The following is a 23,889-nucleotide window of genomic DNA, read 5'->3' on the forward strand; positions in this document are numbered from 1 at the left end:
ATCTCTTTTAAAACTTATAGTTTTCTACAAAGAGAAGATTTTAAAAATTCAAAACGCCTCTCCTATTTGAATAAATCTTGGCCGGCCCCTACAAGCTTGGTCACCAAGTTATAGGGTCGACCCCTATAAGAGGATGTGGCCGGCCATTGCTTGGTCACCAAGCAATGGTCCGGCCCCCTTCTTGGACACCAAAAAGAGCCTTACATTTGGATGGACTTGAGGCTATAATGAGGCTACGACAGGGACCTAGAGGAGAAATTGGTTCTGGCCTTCCGATGAGCTTGAGTATCCCGTGCTCGCCCTGAACACACAACTCAAGTTCATCGATAATAACTCATTCCACTAGAGAGTTATTACCGCACTACCGCACCAATCCCAAATTACATTATGGGCTCCTTCTTATCATGAGTGTGTTAGTCTCCCTGTGTTTAAGATTACGAATGTCCACTAATTAAGTAAGTTACTGACAACTCACTTAATTAATATCTAGCTCCAAGAGTAGTACCACTCAACTTTATTGTCATGTTGAACTAGGTCCACCTTCAGGGTTTAACATGGCAATCCTTATGAGCTCCTCTTGGGGACATTCTCAACCTAGATAACTAGGACACAGATTCCTTCTATAATCAACAACACACACTATAAGTAATATCATTTTCCAACTTATCGGGCATATTGATTTATCGAGCTAAACCTCACTCTTTGATAAGTCAAAGAAATAAATATTAAATATATGTGCTTGTTATTATATTAGGATTAAGAGTACACACTTTCATAATAACTAAGGTTTAGTTCTTTTACTAAGTCAGTACAAAAAGAACTTACCTAAATGATCCTGCTCAATATACTTAAAGTGTATCAGTGTAATTTATTAGTTAAGATAAACTAATACTTAATTACACTACGACTATACTGATGAGTTGTTCCTTTCCATCTTAGTCGTGAGCAACTGTTTATAATTTATAGAGAGCCGACAACATTATCTTCTGAGTGTGACACCACACTCCATGTTATCTACTATATAAATTAATTGAACAATTACATTTAACAAATAAATGTAGAAATTAACCAATGTGATTCTTTTATTTCAACAAATAAATGTTTACAAAGGTTAGGCTTTTAGTATACACTCTAACAGCACTGACCTAGGATTTGACAGCTACCACTTGTACTTTTTCTGTCTAATTTGCACCCGGCATAGTCTGAGTCAGAATAGCCAAACAGGTCAAAGGTGCTAGTTCTAGGGTACCAAAGTTCTATATTGAGGGTGCCTTTTATATATCTAAGTATTCTTTTAACATATGTTAGATGTGATTCTTTTGCACAAGATTGGTATCTTGCGCACATATCAACTACAAATATTATATTTGGTCGACTTGTAGTCAGGTAGAGTAGGCTTCCTATTATACTTCTATAGTACTTTGGGTCTACCGATTTACGTTCTTGGCCCGAGTCAATGTTGATGTTAGTGGCCATTGGGGTATTTATGATTTTAGAGTGTTCCATGCCAAATTTTTTAATTAGTTCTTTAGCATATTTAGTTTGGTAAATGTAGATTCCATCTTTCGTTTGTTTAATTTATAAACCTAAGAAAAAATTTAGTTCTCCAACCATACTCATTTCAAACTCATTTTCCATTAATTTAACGAATTCTTTTAGAAATTTAGAGTTAGTTGAGCCGAAAATTATATCATCAATATAGATTTGGGCTATAAAGATGTCTTTTTCTATAGTTTTTACAAATAGAGTTGGATCTATGTGACCTTGGTTAAAGCCTTTGGATGTTAGGTAATTAGATAGTCGTTCATACCATGCTCTAGGAGCTTGTTTAAGTCCATATAAGGCCTTTTTCAATTTAAATACATGATTAGGATAATCTAGGTCCTCAAATCCTGGGGGTTGGTTTACATAGACATCTTCCTTAATGAATCCATTTAGGAATGCGAATTTTACATCCATTTGGTATAACTTAAACCCTTTATGTGTTGCATAGGCTAACAACATTCTAATGGATTCAAGTCTAGCTACTGGTGCATAGGTTTCGTCGTAGTCTAAACCCTCAATTTGACTAAATCCTTTGGCTACTAGTCTAGCCTTGTTTCTAACTATTTCACCCTGATCATCCAATTTGTTCCTAAATACCCATTTGGTGTCAATTATGGACTTATCTATGGGTTTAGGTACAAGTTCCCAGACTTGGTTTCTTTCGAATTGTGCTAGCTCTTCCTGCATAGCAATAATCCAGTCTGGGTCGGGTAGGGCTTCTTCTATAGTCTTAGGCTCAATCTTTGAAATAAGGCCAATCTGACTCAAGTTCCTATACGAGGATCTAGTTCTGACTCCTAGGTTTGGATCACCCAAAATTTGGTCAGGTGGGTGAGAGGTACTTGCTCTAGTTGGTCTTATATTTGGGTCAGAAATTGGTTCCTCTGGTTTATTAGTGTTGGGATGAATTTCATCGTCTTCAATAATTCTTGGATTAATGTCAACATTTTCATTTAAATTAGGTAGATTATTTTCTTCATCAAATATTATATTAGTTATTTCTTCAACTTTTAGGGTATTTTGGTTATAGACTCTATATGCCCTACTGATTGTGGAGTACTCTAAGAAGATTCCTTGGCTGGATTTGGGTGTAAATTTTCCTAAGTAATCTTTAGTATTTAAAATATGAACTTTACACCCAAAAACTTTTAGGTAGTTTAGGTTGGGAATTTTATTATAATACATTTCATAAGGAGTTTTATTGTGATATTTGTTAATTAGAATTCTATTTTGAATATAATTTGTTGTATTTATGGCTTCGGCCCAAAATTGATGACTTAATTTATATTCATTTAGCATGGTTCTAGCGGCTTCTTGTAAAGTTCTATTTTTACGTTCCACTAGACCGTTTTGTTGGGGGGTTCTAGGACATGAAAATTCATTGATTTTACAGAATTGGGTAAATCTATGATTTTCAAATCCCCCCCCCCCCATGATCACTTCTTATTCTTTTAATTTTAGTATCTTTTTCATTTTCTATTAACTTGCAAAAATTACTAAATTCTTCAAAAGTTTCATCTTTTGTTTTTAGAAATTTTTAGTCATCAATTATTACTAAGCAATACTGGTTCTTGCTTAGTGACTTGGCTCCATGTGAATCAAATAGGTCAAGGTGAAGGAGCTCAAGTAAAGAGTTAGTTCTTTCTTGATTAGTTGACTTGTGGGTTGACTTGGTTTGTTTTCCTTGCTGACAGGCATTACAGATTGAGTTTTCAATAAATTTTAATTTGGGCAAACATTTAACTAGACCACTTTGACTCATTTTTGAAATGAGTCTAGTGTGAGTGTGACCCAGTCTTCTGTGCCACAACTCAGTTTCCTCTTCTTGTGTTAGAAAACACTTTAATGAGGAAGTGGGTAGATCAATTGAGTACATATTATTTTTCCTAAGCCCCTTAAGTGTGATTTCAGGGTTTTCAATATTTTTAACTAAACAACTAGATTTGTCAAAGGTAACTAAGTATCCACTATCACACAATTGGCTTATACTTAGCAGATTAAAATTGAAGTTTTCAACTAATAGAACTTTTCGAATAATAAAATCGGAACTAAGTTCGATGTTACCTCTTCCGATTACCTTAAGTTTGTCGTCGTTGTCGAATGCAACAGACCCTAAATTCTTTAGTTTGAGCTTTGTGAACTTTAGTTTATCTCTAGTCATGTGTTTGGAGCATCCACTATCTAACATCCACTGATCCAATTCTTTATGTTCCTACACATAAATTGTTTGAATTGGACTCTATTTGATGAAAAGAAAGTGAAGTCATTAAGTTTGAGTTTGTATTTGTTGAAACAAAGATCTAACTTTAGGTTTATTTTCAAGTTAATAATTTTAAGTTAATTAATATGAAAAATAATTTTAAAGACATTTTCAGATTAAGTTTTAAAAGTTTTTTAAAATGATTTTTAAAAGATTTTTCAAATAATTTTAAGTTTTAACAGATTTTTAAAATGATTTTTAAAAGATTTTTCAAATAGTTTTAAGTTTTAACGGATTTTTAAAATGTTTTTTTAAAATATTTTTTAAATTAAGTTTTTAAAGATTTTAAAATGATTTAAAATATTTTACAAATAATTTTGAAATTAAGTTTCAAAAGATTTTTAAAATGTTTTCTTTAAAAGATTTTTCAAATAATTTTGAAATTAAGTTTTAAAAGATTTTTAAAATAATTTTTTTAAAAGATTTTTCAAATAATTTTGAAATTAAGTTTTTAAAATATTTTTAAAATGATTTTTAAAAGACTTTTTCAAAGATTTTTCAAATAATTTTGAAGTTAAGTTGTTTAAAAGATTTTTAAAATAATTTTTAAAAGACTTTTTCAAAGATTTTTCAAATAATTTTGAAATTAAGTTTTTTAAAAGATTTTTAAAATGATTTTTAAAAGACTTTTTCAAAGATTTTTCAAATAATTTTGAAATTAAGTTTTTTAAAAGATTTTTAAAAGAATTTTGAAATTGATTTTTAAAAGATTTTTAAAAGATTTTGAAATTGATTTTTAAAATTTTTAAAGTAATTTTGAAATTGATTTAAAAGATTTTTAAAGGAATTTTGAAATTGATTTTTAAAAGTTTTTTAAAGTAATTTTGAAATTAATTTTTAAAAGATTTTTAAAGTAATTTTGAAATTGATTTAAAAGATTTTTAAAGTAATTTTTAAAATAAATTTTTTTTAAGTAATTTTAAAAAAATAATATTAATTAAGAATTTAATTATAGAATTTGAATATTAAATTCCTTAGTCATCTCACCCGATCTAAATTTTCAATCAGGGAATCCTATAATTTTTGTGAGATGAATTGAGGTTCAATTTAAGGGTTTGGTTTAACTTTGTGTTAGATTCAGGTTTAGCTTTGGGTTTAACAAGTAAGCGTTCTTTGGATAAACTTCTGGGCTATGGTGAGTCACAAGGATCTCATTAAAGTAACCATGCCTTCGAGGTTTCCTAAACCTTGGTCTAACTAGTTAGGATCCATTTAAGGGTAGCTTCGGTCAGTTCCACTTGGCCAAATGCACCAGGTCAAAGTCATATCTTCCTAGACATGCGATGCCCAAGCTTCCCTAACGTACTATCATCCAAAAACTTCACCAGTACCGTGGGTCAAGTTAAACTTAGCCCATTTTATTTAACCTTAATTACCCTGCCGGGTAGTCTACTCTTATTTACCCATTTCGGGTAGATTAAGTTCGGTTACCCAGTCGGGTAGTTTAGTTGTGGGTGCCAGCTATTCTGGATCCTGCTTCTATTTTTAATTGAATTTTAAATTTAATTTCAAATTTTTAATTGAATTTTGAATTTTGAATTTAATTTCAAATTTATGTTAATATTGTTTTTCTTTTTACTCCCCCTGGATCATAGCCTCGATATGGTCTATCGAGGTAGTGTATTTGATCCTTCGGGATCCAATATTGACCAAGTCCAACTTGATTAATCAATTTGGATTTGGGGACCCATGCTTGGATTGTTTTTCTATTTATTCTTTTTACAAGAGATAAGTATGATTTGTATTTCCTTTCTGGTTTAAATCCTAGACCAATTCTATTGTAAACGGTTCTTTGTGTCCCAAGAATTAGGTCAAGATTCTTGGAACCTAAAGAAAATCGTTCTAGTGTTTTCTCCATATCCTTGACTTGAGTTTTAAGACTGGAGTCTCTTCTTCAAGTTTTTGAACTTGAGTTGAGTTTCCAGTCTAAACTGGTTCAGTCAAAGACTTGGAGTCAGTCACTTCTTTAAGGACAGCTACTTCCTTTAGAAGTGACTTAATTCTAAGATTCGACTTAGCTAATTTTCGTAATAAATAATTGACTAAGTTATTGAGTCGAGGGATACTTACAGAGGGATCGGGCCCTTCGGAAACGGATACGGATCTGTGGCTTCGCTCGGACTCGGCCTCCGGCTCGATCTCGCTCTCGGATTCGTCGATCTGGTCCCGGGCCATCAGCGCAAGTAAACTCGTCTGATCGAGTTCGTCGTCGTCGTCTTCTGAGGAAGATTCGTCCCATGTTGCCTTTAAGGCCTTCTTCCTTCTCTGCTTCTTTGCATCCTTTTGATTCAGGCAGTTGGCCTTGATGTGCCCCTTCTGGTTGCACCCGTAGCAGATCACTTCGAACTTTACCTTAGAACTTGGTTGGGCCTCCTTGGATTGGACTGCCTTCTTTAGGTCCTTCTTGTTGAAGCCTTTCTTCTTCTTGTAGAGTCTCTTCACAAGGTTCATGAGCTCGGTTGTTAGTTCTTCATCTTCATCATCTGAGTCGGGTTCTTCTTCTGACTCTGGTTTAGTTCTTCGTCGTGATCTCGGTTCACGCGTTCGACTGGTACCTGCAACCAAAGCAACCCCATTTTGATTCGGGCAGTTGGCCTTGATGTGCCCCTTCTGGTTGCACCCGTAGCAGATCACTTCGAACTTTACCTTAGAACTTGGTTGGGCCTCCTTGGATTGGACTGCCTTCTTTAGGTCCTCTTGTTGAAGCCTTTCTTCTTCTTGTAGAGTCTCTTCACAAGGTTCATGAGCTCGGTTGTTAGTTCTTCATCTTCATCATCTGAGTCGGGTTCTTCTTCTGACTCTGGTTCAGTTCTTCGTCGTGATCTCGGTTCACGCGTTCGACTGATACCTGCAACCAAAGCAACCCCCTTTTTGGTTGGCTATGCATTAGTCTGTTCATGTAATTCAAACTCACAGAATAATTCATCTAACTTTATTGAAGATAAATCCTTGGAGACTTTGTAGGCATCTACCATTGATGCCCACAATGTGCTCCTCGGAAACGAGTTTAGTGCGTACCTTATGACGTCCTGATTCTCTACCTTTTGCCCGATTTCGTGGAGAGAATTGAGGATGTCTTGAATGCGCGTGTGTAGCTGGCTTGCCGTCTCATTTTCCTGCATTTCTAGGTTATACAATTTATTGAATAGTAAATCATGCTTAGTTACTTTGGTATCGAAGGTCCCTTTGTGAAGCTCGATCAGCTTCTCCCATAGCTCCTTGGCGCTTGAGAATGGACCGACGCGGTTTAGCTCCTCCTTTGTTAGTCCGCACTGGAGGGTACAAGTTGCTCTAGCATTTGCCTCCACCTTCTTGATTAATGCAGGTTCCCAATCCTTGCAGGGTGTAGGATTGTCGTCTTTATCCGTTGGCAGATCCAAACCAGTCTTGACGATCATCCACGTCTCGAACTGGATCTTTAGGAAGTTCTCCATTCTCCCCTTCCAGTAACCAAAGTCCTCTCCGGTGAAGAGCGGGGGACGGACAGTGTTATAACCCTCTTGTTGGGTCATTTTAGATCAACTATAAAGAAAATAAACGACAAGAAAATTTCAGGACTTGGTCCTGGATTAGTAGTGCGGGAAGTATTTAAAAGAAAATGATCTCGAGTGGTGTTGCACCAACTTCGAGCAAAAACCGATTCGAGAAAAGAAATTAGAATATAGCTATAAAGCTAAATTATAATTGACTCTGAAAACTCTGAAAATACCACGAAAAAAAATTATTTTGAATGGTGGTTGCACCGATTCAAAACGACCCCGCTCTGATACCAATTGTTGGATCAAGACGCGCTAGAGGGGGGGTGAATAGCGCTCGTGGCTATTTCGTACGATTCGTAAAACTATCGGAGTTAAAACACGCAGCGGAATAAAGAACAAAACACAGAGACACAAGGGAATTTACTTCGTTCGGAGCCTAGATCGACTCCTACTCGAAGGCCCACGATCCTTGATCGCTTTCCGTGGGCAACAATTATAATCTCGATAAGGTTTACAAGTATAACAATTTACAGCTTAATTTAAACTAGAAATCTTATACCGACAACAATGGATGAGAAAGTGAAGCTCCGGGTCGTCGGTGTCAAGTTGCAGCACTTCTGGGTCGTCGATTTAGCAGCACGCAGCAAGAGGATCACTTGAAATGTGTTATGTTGAACTGCTACTCGAACTCCCCTTATAAAGGGTATCCAAGGCGCTTCTAAGTCCTCCGAAGGCGCCTCCATCCCTTCCGAATCACTCGTGCAGATCAGCGCTGAACAGTCGTCGCTTATCGCCTTGAAGGCGCCTTCATTCATCTTTAAGGCGCCTCCAATGGGACATCCAAGGCGCCTTCGCGCACCATGAAGGTGCCTCCAGCGGGTCTGCGCAGCCACGTCACTTTAGCACCCGAGGCGCCTCCAAGCTCCATGGAGGCGCCTCGGACACTGTTTATCCGAGGCTTAACCTTGTTCTTTCGTACCTGCAAGACATGTTAGATCCAAAACACAAACATATCCTGCAAAAAAAAAGTTAGCACATATAATATAATAAATATGAAGTTTGACAGTCATCAGACTATCCGGGTCTGACTTCGGATTTCCGACCGGAAACCCTAGGTCGACCCGACGCCTACTGTTCCCTCTACGGGGAACGCGTCCTCACCTACTCCACTCAGGAGATTTACCTAATGTCATCGCGATCCTCCAGATCAACTGGACTTTTGCTCGGTGCTCGATGCTTCCGGACTTTCTGCTGGACTTCCGCTTCCCGGCTGATCCAATCTTTCACCTGGTTCGCGACACCAGGACTTTCCACCTAGGGTTACCCCCTAGGACTTTTGCCTGAAGCACTCGACCCACCAAGATTTTCCGCATAGGGTTACCACCCCCTATGACCTAGGGTTACCACCCCCTATGACCTAGGGTTACCACCCCCTAGGGTTTTTACCTTGCCTAACCACAGTTTAGGGCTTTTGCCTAAGTACACTTAGGACTTTCCTGCAATCTCATTCAGACCGTTAGATCACCACACATCTTAACTTTGAATCATTTGTCATTATCAAAACTTAGGTTCGATCGTCGGATGCTTCCCGCACCAACAATTTCAACCATTCTACTTATATTTTATGTAAGACATCTCTCTCAATCTTTCAATCATTTTGTAAAAATGATCCTAAATATTTAAAGCACTCGGTTCCGAGCAACTCATCATCTCCTATCTTAATAATTGTCTCATTACGTCTAATATTGCTAAATTTAAATTTTATATATTCTATTTTTATCCTACTAAGACTAAAATATTTTCCTTCTAATGTTTCCCGCCAAGATTCTAGTTTAACAATAACTCCTTCATATGTTCCATCTATTAAAATAATATAATGTACAAACAACATGCACCATGGTACTGTATCTTGAATGTGTGTAGTGAGTTTGTCCATAATTAGTGTAAAAAGATAGGGAATTAGAGCTGATCCTTGATGTAATCCTATCTTTATTGGAAATATTTCAGTTACTCAACTTGAAGTCTTTACTCTGATCATTACATCCTCATGCATATCCTTAATTAGTTCAATACATGTTATGCTAACAAATCTCTTTTCTAGAATTCTTCATATAATTTCTTTTGGGACTCTATCATAAGCTTTTTTCTAAACCAATAAATATCATATGTAGATCTTGTTTTTACTTCCGATATTTTTCAATTAGTTGTCTAAGATATATAACTTTTATTGTCAACCTTCCAAGCATGAACCCAAATTAATTTTTGGTCACCGTGGTCTCCTTCCTTAATCTTTTTTTTTTCTATTTTTTTTCCCAAAGTTTCATGATATGACTCATTATTTTAATGCTCCTATAGTTTGCATAATTTTGTATATCTCCCTTATTCTTATATAAGGAAACTAGAGTACTTACCCTCCCTTAATCATATATTTTTTTCATTTTCAATATGATGTTAAATAATTTTATAAGTCATTCAATATCTTGTTTCCCTAGGCACTTCCATACCTCTATCAAAATATCATCTGGACCAATGGTTTTTCCATTGTGCATCTCATTTAAAGCTTGTTTTATTTCTGAAGTTTGAACTCTACGATAAAAAACTAAATTTCTATATTCATTTAACCTACTTAAATTACCTAAGTTAAGTTGGTCACCTAAATTTTTATTAAAAAGTTGATAAAAATACATATTCCATATCTCTTTTATTTCTTTGCGTCATTCACTACTTTCTTAGCATCTTTCTTGGCTATTTGTATATTTTTAAAAATTTTCTTATTCTTCCAAGTATATAATTTTTTATAAGCTGTTCATTTTTCCTTCACTTTTTCTTATACTTTCTCATTCCACGATCAAGATTTCTTACTTAGTGGTGCATGTCCCTTTGACTCATCGAGTACACTCTTAGCTATTATTTTCAACTTTGATACCATCTTATCTCATGTCATATTAAAATTACCGTATATTTCACCTAATACTACTCTTACCTTCTCCTTAAATATATTTTGCTTCCCATCATTTAACTTTCACCACTTAATTTTAGGAGTTGTATATATTTTCTTTCTATTGATACCATATTTAAGACGTATATCCGATACTTCTAACCTATGTTGGGTAGTTAAGTTTTCTCCAGGGATAACCTTGCAATCTTTACAAACATTTCTATCCTTCTTCCTAAGCATAAAAAGGTTAATTTGTAATTTATTATTCTCACTTTTGAACATGACTAAATGTTCTTCTCTTTTCTGAAAAAATATATTAGTTAATATAAGGTCATATGCTATCACAAAATCTTATATAGTTTTTCCTTCTGTATTTCTTTTTCGAAACTCATAATCCCTATGTACCCTCCATATTTCTAATTTTATACTTCGACTTGTCCATTTCGATTACCTCCTATTAAAATTATTTTATTTGGTAGAATGTTTTGTAATACTTCATCTAAGTCGTTCCAAAACCTTGATTTGGTAACTTCATCTAATCTTACTTACGGTGCATATACGCTAATTATGTTCATAGTTTCTTTCACCACTATTATTTTAAGAGTTATAATTCGATCCCCTTTTCTAACTACTACTACAATTTTATTCTTTAACGAACTATTTATAACAATACCCACTCCATTTTTGTTTTACTTTGTTCTATATACCATAACTTAAAACCTTAGTTCTCTATCATCTTTTCCTTCTCACCTATCCATTTTGTCTCTTATACACATAAAATACTAATTCTTCTCTTAATCATTGTATTTACTACCTCTATTGATTTACTAGTGAGGGTTCCTATATTTCATGTTCCAAATCTTAGACTATTAGTATTCCTATCATATTTATTCTTATCCAACGTATGATATGAGAACTCTTGTATATTTAACATTATACTCAAGTTCTCATGGAAATATAGTGGTCATTGTTGATATGTTACAATTGAACCATGCAATGTGAACTCTTATATATTTAGCACTACACACGAATTCTGGAGATGTAGCTGTCCTTGCTGAGATGTTACAGTGGAACCTTGCAACGCGTTCCTTTTGGAGGAACAACCTAGCATTAGTACAATAATTTAATGGATTCATTCATTGAACATTTGTCATAGTTTTAACGTTGACTGACAATCTAACGTAACCTTCCTCCTTTATCCAGGTTTGAGACTAGTCATGACTAATTCATCATGGACAGAATTCATTACCAACGGAAGCAAAATCAATAAATTGATGTAGTGATTTACTAGAAGAAAATGGATGGATATTTCTCAAATACTCACATTGCTTATAAAATCTTATTAACTATCTCAATTACAATAGCAAGTGTAGAACGAAGTTTCTCAAAGTTAAAGCTTATCAAAACTTTTCTCTGATCCACATATCATGAGAAAGGTTGAATGGCTTGACGGTTATCAATTGAAAAATAAATTATGGAATAACTTGATTATACCGACTTGATTAATATTTTTAGTTCTAAACGTCTTTATTCGGCCTCTAGCTTTCTAGTCTTCATTGATCCTTGGCACCCTCAAAATCGATTCTCGCAAAATTGAAATTTCATATTACAGCCATTCTTCCTTCCCCTCAAGTTGCTACATCTATCCTACGAGGCAGTGGCAATAGCAAAAGGAATTTATCTAAGAAGAGAGCTTAATCCTCATAGCCCTCTCCTCGGTCTATGACAGTTTGGCAACCCTACACAAGGTCAACATTCCTATTTATTTGTTAAAGAAACAACCTTATCAAGGATATTTATGTTATTGCAGAGGCTGACTTTAAGCCCAAGGGTGCCTTCTGGCCAATGCTTCCTGATGGCTATGTTTTCCTACTGTGGCTTAGCTTTCTCGATCTTTGTTCGATCAAGCCTTACAAATTGTGAGATCTATGATAAAAAAGATTTTGAAGCAGCCTTAAATTTTTGCCGATGCTATAGATTGATTTTCCACTTGGTTTTATGTTTTAGGCTAGAGCCCTTGTTTTAGTGCCTTCATGTTGTCATAGCTACTAATGTACTAATTCAAGATAGAATTTAGTAATTTCAAGTTTATGGACCCCTTAGGAGGGCGTGCAAATGTGAAATGGCTGGACATGAGAATGCTAGTGTTTGCTGTTTACGTTTCCAACTTCAATATACTTTTTGGATGACAAAGTGTTCGCCTTAGAGTTTTCAAAGAATAAAAGCATTCAATTAAAATGCTCTGGAATCATGACAACAAACTTGGCACACCGAACCAGTTTAAATAACATGTTATGATAAATTTAAAGCAGGCATTCCTTCAATCATTGAATCGGGTACCCTTGTCAATTTATACATCCAAAAACTCAAATCTTTTAAAATAAAATGTTCTCAATCATTTTTGGTAAACAAGTCTTGCATGAGCAAAAGGTTTTAGATATTGTATATTTACTCTCACTAAAACAGACATAATATCACACTTTAATCAGTGACCAAGAATCATCAAAGGCAGTTTACTGGAAGCAAATGTGAGCATGATTGATAAGTTTAAACAAAATATAGTTTGTCGAGCAACTTATAATAAGCATACAATTGTATGAATAATGGTACATATTATAAGCAAAACTGACTATCAATTGAATGATGGCAACTGATGAAATGGTTGCATAGAAATGGCTAGAACCAGCATTCTGCATTCCTCCACTAAATCTCGTGCCAGAATGAAATTAGTCGAGCTACTTCATGACTGGTTTGACATCAGCAGTCGACAAAAACTGGGTGAATGAAATGACTATGATCTCTTGATCACTGCTATGGCAAAGTGTGGATGGTGCGTAAATTCAAATGAGACCGTGAGGGATGGATCCCGAGCACCAATTTGGTCTATGACACTCAAAGCAACCCGATTACGCTCTGCAACTTGTTCAAGTTGCTGAAGCTCAATCAGCTTGTCAGAATTACCAGCATAACTTCCCCTTAGGGATGTAATAATTTTCTGAGCTTCCCGAAAGCAGTTGTCTTTGATGATACTCTGAAACATGGATATAAATGACATAATGAAATGGAGATACGACAAGATTAATATAAAAAGAAACTAATCCTTACAAGACCAAGTCACTTACAGATATTCGTGCATGACCTGTTGATTCCTTGAAAAGGTAGTATGTAGCATGTTCAGGAACATGTGCCTTCAGAAGGAGGTCGAAGTGCTGAATAAATCTCTGATTAAAGAACAAGTAAAAATGTTGATTAGTTTCCACCACCACAATTTTCTCTCAAGTAACAAGTATACAGACATACCTCTTCTTCACCATTGAAAGGACCAACCATATGGAAAGCCTTAGATTCATTGCGCAATGCGGCAAGAATCTACAATAGAAGAAAAGTTTTTCAAATTCTTTGCAATATTGGGAGATAGTTAAGATAAACTCACCATAGCTAATCCTTCTGAGAGACAAATATAGCAGTGGATTAACAAGGTAGAGGAAGAAAAGGAAGCATCTCTTATTTGATCCTTGCCATGATCCTTCTTCTTCTTGCCTTTTCTTTGGGCTGATTGGTTAAAGAAGATGCCAATTTATTATCAAATATTAAGTTGCACTAGCTAAGCTTCAGTCATTCACAACATCAGACAAATTTTGTTCGACCATTTAATGTTTTGAGCAGTTTAATGGGCAAATATAATCACATTATGCCATATCCAGTCCGGTTCTTAATAATTTAAATGACTGAAGATGGAACTAACTTTGACAATCTAAAGATGCCAAAGTGATATGAGAAAATACTAAATATGAGAACTAATTTGGTGTATTATTGATTAATCTCTGGGTCAGAAGTCTGAGAATTTTTGAGTTGGCTCGTTCAAAAGAAAATCAATTACATGAACATTTTGAGAAGTAATCTGACAAAAATTGATTGCTGTACTGCACAGCACAACCATCATGCCCATTTAGGTTTAATGAATAATAAGTAAAGAACAATTTGATGACCAATTAATCTACTGATCTCTTATGCATGATCACAAAGAAAAAACCAAATTACATAGGAGACAACTTTCCAAAATGTTAAGTTTCCTAAATTACAAATACAGGGAGAGAACCTACTTAAGATAAAATATTATGAGACTAAATCTACCAGGTTGCATTTATCTTCACTTTATCACACTTTTTTTTTCTCAAGACAATTACTATTGTGGTATGCAAGTTTCAAAAATTATTTGAAAGTGGCATGTCAATTCCCGGCGGACACATGCCCTCGGGAAAAAAAACTCCTCCCGCCCCTTAGCCACTTGACTGTCGGCTATAAGCTGATCCCGTGATTTACCTCCCTTCACATAACTTGGGGATGGGCTATAAGGGGCGCTTGGGATGAGCGTAATCATTTTTTGCTACAATATGTGGTATGAAAGGGCGAATTCTACTAATATAAAAATATTTTTTAAAAGATATTTATATCAACAAAATTGACTAAAATGCAAAGCAACAATATCCAATTCCTACTTCAGCATACGAAAAATAATATGTTATGTCAATCATACAATGCAATACAAGATACAATTATTAATATTTATCAACAATGTATAACATGCATATAATTCATTTAAAATTGTATCACTTGAGAAAGAAGTGTTAAAAATCAATTAAGCTTGGTCAAAACTGGTTCAAATTTACCAATTAGGGATATTTTAATAGCATACGAGAATTGTATACCATATGTAGGTGAGTTATGTCGAGTACTGCATATGTAGGTGAGTTATGTCGAGTACAACATGAGCCAAAGTGGTAGCATGAGTGGCGCATGTGGAATTCCTTAGAGCCATGGTTATGAGGATGTAGTTTTGTCCCAAAAAGTGTATTATAACTGTTTTCTTTTGATATGTATATTGTAGTTTTATCCTTCTCACCTTGCTAAGGAAGTGGGTTGTCACCCATGATTAGGGCTTCAATAAACACACCTAACCTTGCTACAACTATCTACCTTAGTCATGCATTTGTCCCTTTCCAATTTTTTTTTATTTGTTCCTTCTTATCCATTTTTGTTCCTTCATCTCCATGATCCAACAGATGGCAACCTCTACCCCGCCATCACCGTCCCTCCTACAAAACCCATCCTCATTTTCTGGTCAAGCTCGTAGACTCTTCATTGTTTGCAACCACATCATCATCACTTTCCGTCTATTTTGCAATACATCTTCATCTACTTCCTCGAGTTACTCTCTTCTTCCTGCTTTCAGTCCCAAGCATTGCAACTTCAAAGTCTGCAAAAGTAGACCAGTTTTACATCTCCATCATCTTTGTCAAGTGTCATAGAAATCCTATTAATATTCTATTAGATGGATTTTTCCTATTTCGTGCAACTACCTAGTAATATCTATTCTCTAGTTTGAATGAGAATGTCTACTTTAGGGGGTATGAGTTTAGTCCTGTATGGGGTATTAGTTATAAGTTGCATTCGCATACATGGTGTATCTATTTCTTTTCTTTTGAATTGAATAATAAAATTATCTCTCTTAACTATTATTGGTATATGTAATTCTTCTCTTTTGAATTGAATAATAAAATTATATCTCTTAACTACCTATGCTTAATTTTTCACTTGTAGCTTTGGACGTATGAATCACATAAATGCATTGCACATATGAGGCTATAGACAAATCAATGGGCCTAGAATCTTTCTAGCATACAACAACCAAGTCTGATCTCACTAGGTGGGGTCGGCTATATAGGTCCTTCTACACCCTTGGGCTCTATCCCCTACTATAGCATCATCTATATTTAAATAAATTTTATCTTATTTTATTATTACTAACCAAATCTTTTTTATCTTCCTCTTCTTCATTTGATGTGCATATTTGTCATAGTTTCACATCGCCTAACTGGGGCATTTATTGGTCGTCTAACTACATATCTATAAATCTTAAACATCTCTCGGAGTTTTCTCTCAAAAGATGTAACTCCAACTTTTTCTCTAATGCTCTCATTTCTTATTTCATATGTCCACACAGTCACCTTAACAACCTCATCTTTACAACTTTCATCTTTTGTATGTGCTCGAGTCATAGCCCAGCATTCGTCATACAAAATAGCAAGTCTAATCGCTGTTTTGTAGAACTTCCCTCTAAAGTTTTAGAAGTACTTCACGATCACATAAAACACCTTACACTAACGTCTATTTCAACCATCCTGCTTGTATTCTATGAAGACATCTCTCTCAATCCGTCCATTATTTTATAAAGATAATCCTAAATACTTCAAGCTCTCCGTTCTGGATAATTTGTCATCTTCTATCTTAACAATTGTCTCATTACGTCTAATATGCTAGAATCCTTATAGCATATTCTTCTATAATAGCTATTAAGAAAGAGGCTTATACTTGGAAGCTAAATGTATGATATAAACTTGAGTCATGTATGTAGTTATTGAGATTATCTCATCCTTTCAGAAATGGAACAAACTGAAGTTCCCGCTGATGATTTGAAGAAGTCGTCTAATCATCCAACTGGCATTACATAATAAAATAAACAGTATCACACTTACAATACATAGTTTTAACACAATCAACTGATACAAACTTTCACATATCAAGAAAACGACTTTGCGCTTTGTACATCATTTTAGTGAGCCTACATGTTATCTTCTTATAAAGCGGAGAAGGTTCAGCTTACATCCAAGGTTTCTACATCAATTATAGTTGTAGATGTCTGAATAACACAGTTTGCAAACCAGGATACATGATTTTCATTTGAAGGAGCTTTTAGATTAGAATATTGTCAAACTCAAACAATAGTAAATTGAGATGAAATGACCCAACAATGCAAACAAATAAACAAACAAACAAAAGATCCAAGACTGAAGTTCAAAATGAGATGTTGAAAATGATCAAATGCCAAATTGTTTATACAAAGTATCAAGTGGAATATCATAATTTTTTTTTTTTTTTGTGTTTTGGGATTTTAGTTGGTTTGTGAAATTCTAAGGGGGCGCTTGGTTCGGGTAAGGGAATGGGAAAGGATATGGGAATGATTGCAAATATTAATGAAATGAGAATGATTCCCATACCCCTCATAATACTCAGGAATGGCCCATTCCTATATTTAGAGGAATGAATCCGTGGGTCCCACCATCATTTCCCCAAACCAAGCACCAAGTTTCATTCCATTCTCATTCCAAACTCCCCAAACATGCAGCCCCTAAATAATTTACTATTTGTTTTTCTTTTGACCCTAGGTTGTATCTTAAATAAAGCTTTGAATTCAAACCTAAGTGTTTTCATGAATTATTCACAAACTTTCCAAAGTATTTAAAATATTAATTTCATAGATATTCTTGAAGTGTTAATCTTTCACTCACCTTAAGTTATTCAAATATTAAATGATTTCTGCAGTGCTCTGTTAGACTAGTATCAAGACAAGTAGGAACACTGATTACGTACAAAAAGGGTCCCATACTATGTCAATTAGACTTGAGAAAGCTAATCACATAAGTATGGATCCAAATGTCATATAAATGAAGACATGGAGATTCATTAAAAAAATGGTCCAAATTTTGGACAATGATATGACGACAGAACTAATCTTAAAAAAATTAACATTAATGGAATATAAGCTTAAACTTTATATTATAAGTTATATAACCTATCCCCAACCTAGTGGGATAAGACTTGGTTATTGCTGGTTGTTGTATTATAAGTTATATAACCAAACTAAAACTTAACATAATATAACAAATAGCAGTTATAAATTAGAATATAACCTTACTCATAAAGCTTATTTATGTTACATAACTGACTTATAAAAGTTAGCCAAAGCTTATAGCCAGGACTTTACCCCAACCTGTAAAAGCTATTCCTAGACCTTCTTAACGTTTATGCTCTCCCTTCCCTTTCCCTCACAACACAAACCATCCTCCCTTCCCACCTCCTAGAAACACGAGCAGGCCAACCAATTCCCTACCCAATGCTTCTGAGCTTCGAAGTCCCTTTCCTTTATACAAGCGACACAATTGTAATCTCTTTCGCAAACAATGTGAGTCGCCAGTAGGTAATTTTCCTTCAATTCTTTCTTTTTCATCTTGCTCTCATAGGTCAGTCTGGTTGCTTGGCCTCATATCTTGCATCCACACCCATGTCGTGGCATGTCGAAATGAGTACAGGAGTGTAAATGACCAAGCTGAGTATCAAACACCCATACACCATCTTAATCAGTTTGTACTCCAACAAATTCCTGACCAAACTTTGTTTCAAACTTCAACTCTTAGTGCGCCTAAGATTTTGTTAGGCTATATTCTTGAGTTCCAAATATAAACACCAAACTGAAACAAAAATGTGAGATCTTTCTTTCTTGAGTTGTAATGGGTAATGACTCGTTTACCTAGACTTGGAGAGTTCTTGCTATCTATTAAAGCATCATCCAGTCAGCTGTTCAAGATTCAGTTTATATCTAAAGCCAATTTTAGAAGGGAGTTCTTGCTATCTATTAAACCACCATCAAGTCAGCTGCTCAAGATTCAGTTTATATCTAAAACCAATTTTAGAAGGGAGTTCCTGCTATCTATTAAACCACCATCAAGTCAGCTGTTCAAGATTCAGTTTATATCTAAACCCAGCTTTAGAGAGAGCACGCCTAAAATGACACATAGATATGGAACAAAGTAAATGCATTCCCAATTAGCAAAATTCAGCAACTGAATGACACAATATACAGAGGATAAAGAACCATTTTCTAGATGGTGGATGAATTAGGAAGACATGCAGTAGGTGTAGATTGGGTTAGATAAAAATATGTCCATCAACATTCTGTAGAGTGGGGAACCCTCTTCCATGCGCGTGATCATTTTTATTTCATACTCAATGAATCTGCTTCTATCAAATAGTTTACTCCTTTGGGCATTCTTGAAATGAATCTAGGTGAATTGAAGAATAGCAAACTATTGGCATGCCAACCTTCCTACTCCTAGGCATGGCATGTACTTTGGAGAAGTGGCATGAAACTCAGAAGGAATTTAGCATTACTCCTATACAGAAATAAAAATCTTATTAAACTCTTGTATTCTTCATATGATGATTGTCTATCTGAAATCCATTAGCCTGTATTCATGAAAAATTGTAGAAGGCATGTCTCTCTGAAATCACCTAAGCAATTGCAACAACAAAACTTTGGATGACCTACATGTTGCCTTCTTTCTGAATCGCCTATACTACCACCAAGGTTTAAAAATCCTCAATTATGTCGGATTTTCAATCTCGACGGAACAATTCAATTTCTATATTGTATTGTGTCCAGAGCCGTCAATTTGAATTGGGCCTGTCAGATTGGCCCGTCCCATTAAGCAGGTTGGGTTGAAATTTTATCAACCCATTTTAGGTAGACCGGCCCGCCTAGGCCCACAACCACGCAGATTGGCCCGTGGTGGACTTGGGTTGGCCCGCAGGTTGAGGGGAAAAAAACATTTCCCCCCAAAACATAAAACTAAAGTGAACAACTTAATGGACTCATGAGTTTGACCGACCTAAACCGCAATTCAAAGGTCCGCTTCTTCATTTTATCATATACTAGAAGTGCTCCTGCAGTCGTATAGTATGCACTACTTATGGCACGACACCTTTCGTTACCAATCGTGTCCCAAATCTATGCCATGACAATCTTCACTTCTATCTGTCCATTCCATTTAATTAAGTTGTTGATTCCATATAAATCCAATATTAATATAAATTGAAAAAAAAAATGAACATTACTTCATACAGTACTAATATTATATAACCTTTATAGAACTGGTTTATTGTATTGACCTTTGTGGATTCTCCTAAATGGCTAATTAATACAAACAGTATGACAAGTAATTGTATATCTATCTCCTCAAGTAATACATCAGCTTCTCCAAATGTTATAAATTTGTAAATTTTTAAAGAAATGATATTGTTTCAGTAGTAAAAGAACCTTTTTCCTTTCCTTTTATTTCCCTTCAAAAATTCCAACTGTCAGAAAGGTTTTCTTCATGTATATTTTACTATTCTCCCATTGAAGAGTTGTGAAAGTTGCACTCGAATAAAAGTTGCTATGAGAGAGTGATACAAAATGAGGTATGACCATAACCCAAACTTAGAAATTTTAATCTTTTCTATATATTTTTTATTTTTTTGACAGGCTTGTGGGTTGGCCTCGCCTAGCCCACAATCCGCCTTGAGTTGGGTTGTGCTGGAAATTTTCTAACCCGTCAAGATGCCGACCCAAGCAAACATGGGTCAGCCCCCACCATTAGTCAGCCTGTTTGATAGCTCTAATTATGTCATGTCATTACAAAAAAGTGTATACCAATTAAGTTAGATCATTTGGCATAATAGAGTTTGCAAACTTTGAATGATATTTTGGTGTTTCTAAAATTTCAAAAAAAAAAATTTTAAAAAAAAAACTAAACTAGGGAGAGGCAAAATGAAAAAAAATAATTAAACGTAAGCTTTTAGAGTTATCAACATTCAAGTATTTACATTATTTGGCTCATATCATCTTCTAATTTCAATAAATAGACTATAAAATTTTCAATTTTTCTTTCTACTTATTTCTTTATAGGAAGAAAACAATCTTGTCCCAAATCTAGCAATAGAACACAAACGTGTTGCTCCCACGGGCATAGCTGAGTTAGTATTCGGGTGGTAGAATTGTCACATAGAAGTAAGGTTCGAATCCCCTAGGGTTCATTCCCATATGGCTAGTTTACTAGGAAGCGTGGATGAAGAAAATGATTGATTGCACGAGATTCAAGATCCTTACTTCTATATACATGTAAAAAAATAATGGACGGATAGATCTCCAATCCATCAGTTGATTATTTTTGCCTCTATTTTTCATCCCCTCCAAATCGGGCAGAAGCGAGCGAGAAGCATGCAATCTCACAATCAGAAGCATGCAATCTCACAATCATGCAATCTTATGACTGTAGATTGTGTTGTTAAAGGCGCGCCCGAGGCGTCAGGCGCACAAGGCGCTTGGAAAACGCCTCTTCCCACGCGAGGCGGGCGCTGTTCGTCAGGTGCGCGCCTGGGCGCGCCTGGGCGCGCCTCGAGCGCATTTGCACCTCAACGAAGGCGCGATCGATCGAGGCGTGATCGTGAACAAATCTGGATTTAAAACCAAAAAAAGCATTCCAAACCAACTTTGTTTGGAATTAGGGCACGGGAAACAGGAGAAGAAAAGAACGCAGGAACGCAAGAAGAGAACGCAAGAAGAAGAAGAAGAAAAGGATAAAAGGGAAGAAGAAAAGAACGCAAGAAGAAGAAGAAACCTGAACCCATTTCCGTCCGTCGCCGCCATCGCTAAGTCTCACCATCGCTGAGTCGCGCCATCGCTGAGTTGCGTCGTCGCCCAAGTATGTTTTCCTTCTTTTTTCTGTTCTTCACTTCTTCTTCTTCTCTTCTTTTACGTCTGTTATCATCTTCTTCTTCTCTTCGCTTCTTCTGTTATTTCTTTTCTTCTTTTTCTCTTCTTCATTTTCACTTTTCAGTTTTTCTTCGTTTCTTCTTCTTCTTCTTCTTTTCTTATCTTTGTTCTGTATCTTCTTTTCTTCTGCTTGTTCTTTTTTTCTCTTTGAGTTGCCGGTTCGTGTTCTTGCTGTGCTGCTGTCCGATTTTGTTTTGTTTTGTTTTTCTTGTTTTTTCATTTTTGCAAGTTGTGTTTTTGCTTCCTACTGGTGTCGGATTTTTCGGTATTATTTTTCCGTTTTTACTGGTTTGTATTGGTGTTGTTGTCCGATATTTCATTTTTTTTATACTGTTTTTTCATTTTTGTTTGTCTTGTTTTGCTTTTTGTTTTTTACTATTTTGCTATTGCTGGTACAGACTGTACAATGCTTTTCTATTGCTGGTATAGTGGTACCGTATTGATTTTATTTTAGTTTTATTTTTTCAGACTATTTTCTTGTTCAATTATCATGGAAGGTAGTAGTGATACTCCAACTTATATATCAAAAGATCCGGAATAGAATTATTTTTAAAGAGTTAATCCAGATAATAAAAATAATTTAATTTGTAATTTTTGTAAAAAAGTTACAAAAGGGGGTATCTATAGTGTAAAACAACATCTTGTTGGGAGGTTTCGAAATACTACGACTTGCAAAAAATGTCCGCCTCATGTACGTGAAGAAATTAAAATTTTCATGGAGAAAAAGACAAAGAAAAGTAATCTTTCTAAACTTGCGACATTGGACTTTGAGGATGTAGACCCTCTTGGTGATGATATTGATATGGATGATATTGGAGCCAAAGTTGTGCCACCTATAAGTACAAGTTCTAGATAAGTGAATATGCAAAAAAGGTCCAGACAAATAGGTCCAATAGATACGTATTTTGCTCCTAATGTACAAAAAAAAAAAATATTGAAAGTAGAAAGGGTAAAGAAAAGCAAACTACGATATATGAGGCATACAAGAAAGAATTGAGGGAAAAAGCTTGTATGACCATAACTGAGTGGATGTCTGATGCGGCAACTCCTTTTAATGTCGTTAACTATTCAAGCTTCAAAAGAATATTGGACTTGGCTGGCCAATATGGTATAGGTCTAAAAGGACCTAGTTATCATGAGGTGCGGGTTCCTTTTCTAAAAAAGGTTGTTGATAGTGTGACAAATGATTACATTAGGTCATGTGAAACAGAATGGGCCAAGTATGGTTGTAGTTTGATGGCAGATGGGTGGACAAACAAAAGACATAAAACATTGATTTATTTTTTAATGAATTCTCTTAAAGGTTCAGTTTTCATCGAATCGGTTGATGCTTCTGATTATGCAAAGACTGGAGAGAAAATATTTCAGTTGCTTGATCGATTTGTGAAGCGTGTAGAAGAAGTAAATGTTGTTCAAGTTGTTACGGATAGTGCAAGTAACAATGTGCTTGCTAGTAAGAATTTATTTAATTCTTTCTTATCAATATGTTTTTTCTTATATATGTTAAACTTATCTACTTTTCTAACTTCTTTTGTAGGAAAATTATTAGAAGCAAAAAGGTCACACTTGTATTGGACTCCTTGTGTTGCTCACTGCGTCGACTTGATCTTAGAAGATATTGGGAAATTGCCTGATTTTAAAGCAACATTGAAGAAGGCAATGAGTATGAATGCTTACATTTATGTTTGCCCCGGTATGATAAATATGTTGAGACAATTCACAAGACAAAAAGAGCTTTGTCGAGCGGGTGTCACAAGATTTGCTACTGCTTTTCTCACTCTTGAAAGGATGCACCTACAGAAGCAAAATTTAAGAAAAATATTCATTTCAAAGGATTGGGCAGAGAGTAAATGGGCAAAAGAAGCGGCAGGGAAGAATGTAGCTAAAATCATCATGACACTTAGATTTTGGAACAGTATTGTGCATATTTTAGAGATATATGACCCTTTAGTCCGTGTTCTGAGACTGGTTGATGGCGAAAGAAAACCTGCAATGGGCTATATTTATGAGGCTATGGATAGAGCAAAAGAAACAATTATGAAGGCCTTTAAGGAGAAAGAAGAGAAATACAAAGAAGCGTTTGAGATCATTGATATAAGTTGGGAATGTCAACTTCATCGGGCCTTTTTTTGCTCTATATATCGGAAGGCTATTTGGGAGGAACGTGGCAATTAGACATAGAAGAGCATTATCTCCAGCAGAATGGTGGGAATGTTATGGAGCAAATACCCCAGAA

At 35.2% G+C, this 23,889-nt stretch overlaps 1 protein-coding gene across 2 annotated transcripts in view; it reads right to left on the reverse strand.

The window, feature by feature from the left end:
- Positions 1–12,624: 12,624 nt before the first annotated feature.
- Positions 12,625–23,889, reverse strand: part of LOC122045543 (N-alpha-acetyltransferase 35, NatC auxiliary subunit-like) — a 64,872-nt gene continuing 53,607 nt past the window's right edge. Inside the window, exons 12-15 of one of the 2 annotated variants that reach the window (XM_042605809.1) lie at positions 13,656–13,774; positions 13,523–13,591; positions 13,345–13,443; positions 12,625–13,253 (exon numbers count right to left, since the gene is read on the reverse strand). In XM_042605809.1, coding sequence (XP_042461743.1) covers positions 13,014–13,253; positions 13,345–13,443; positions 13,523–13,591; positions 13,656–13,774 — 527 coding nt within the window. In that variant the 3' untranslated portion in view covers positions 12,625–13,013. The remainder of the gene's footprint in view (positions 13,254–13,344; positions 13,444–13,522; positions 13,592–13,655; positions 13,775–23,889) is intronic. The other variant, XM_042605808.1, reaches the window with a different exon arrangement.

The sequence above is a fragment of the Zingiber officinale genome, chromosome 2B, assembly GCF_018446385.1.
Source record: "Zingiber officinale cultivar Zhangliang chromosome 2B, Zo_v1.1, whole genome shotgun sequence".
NCBI classification, from domain to species: domain Eukaryota; kingdom Viridiplantae; phylum Streptophyta; class Magnoliopsida; order Zingiberales; family Zingiberaceae; genus Zingiber; species Zingiber officinale.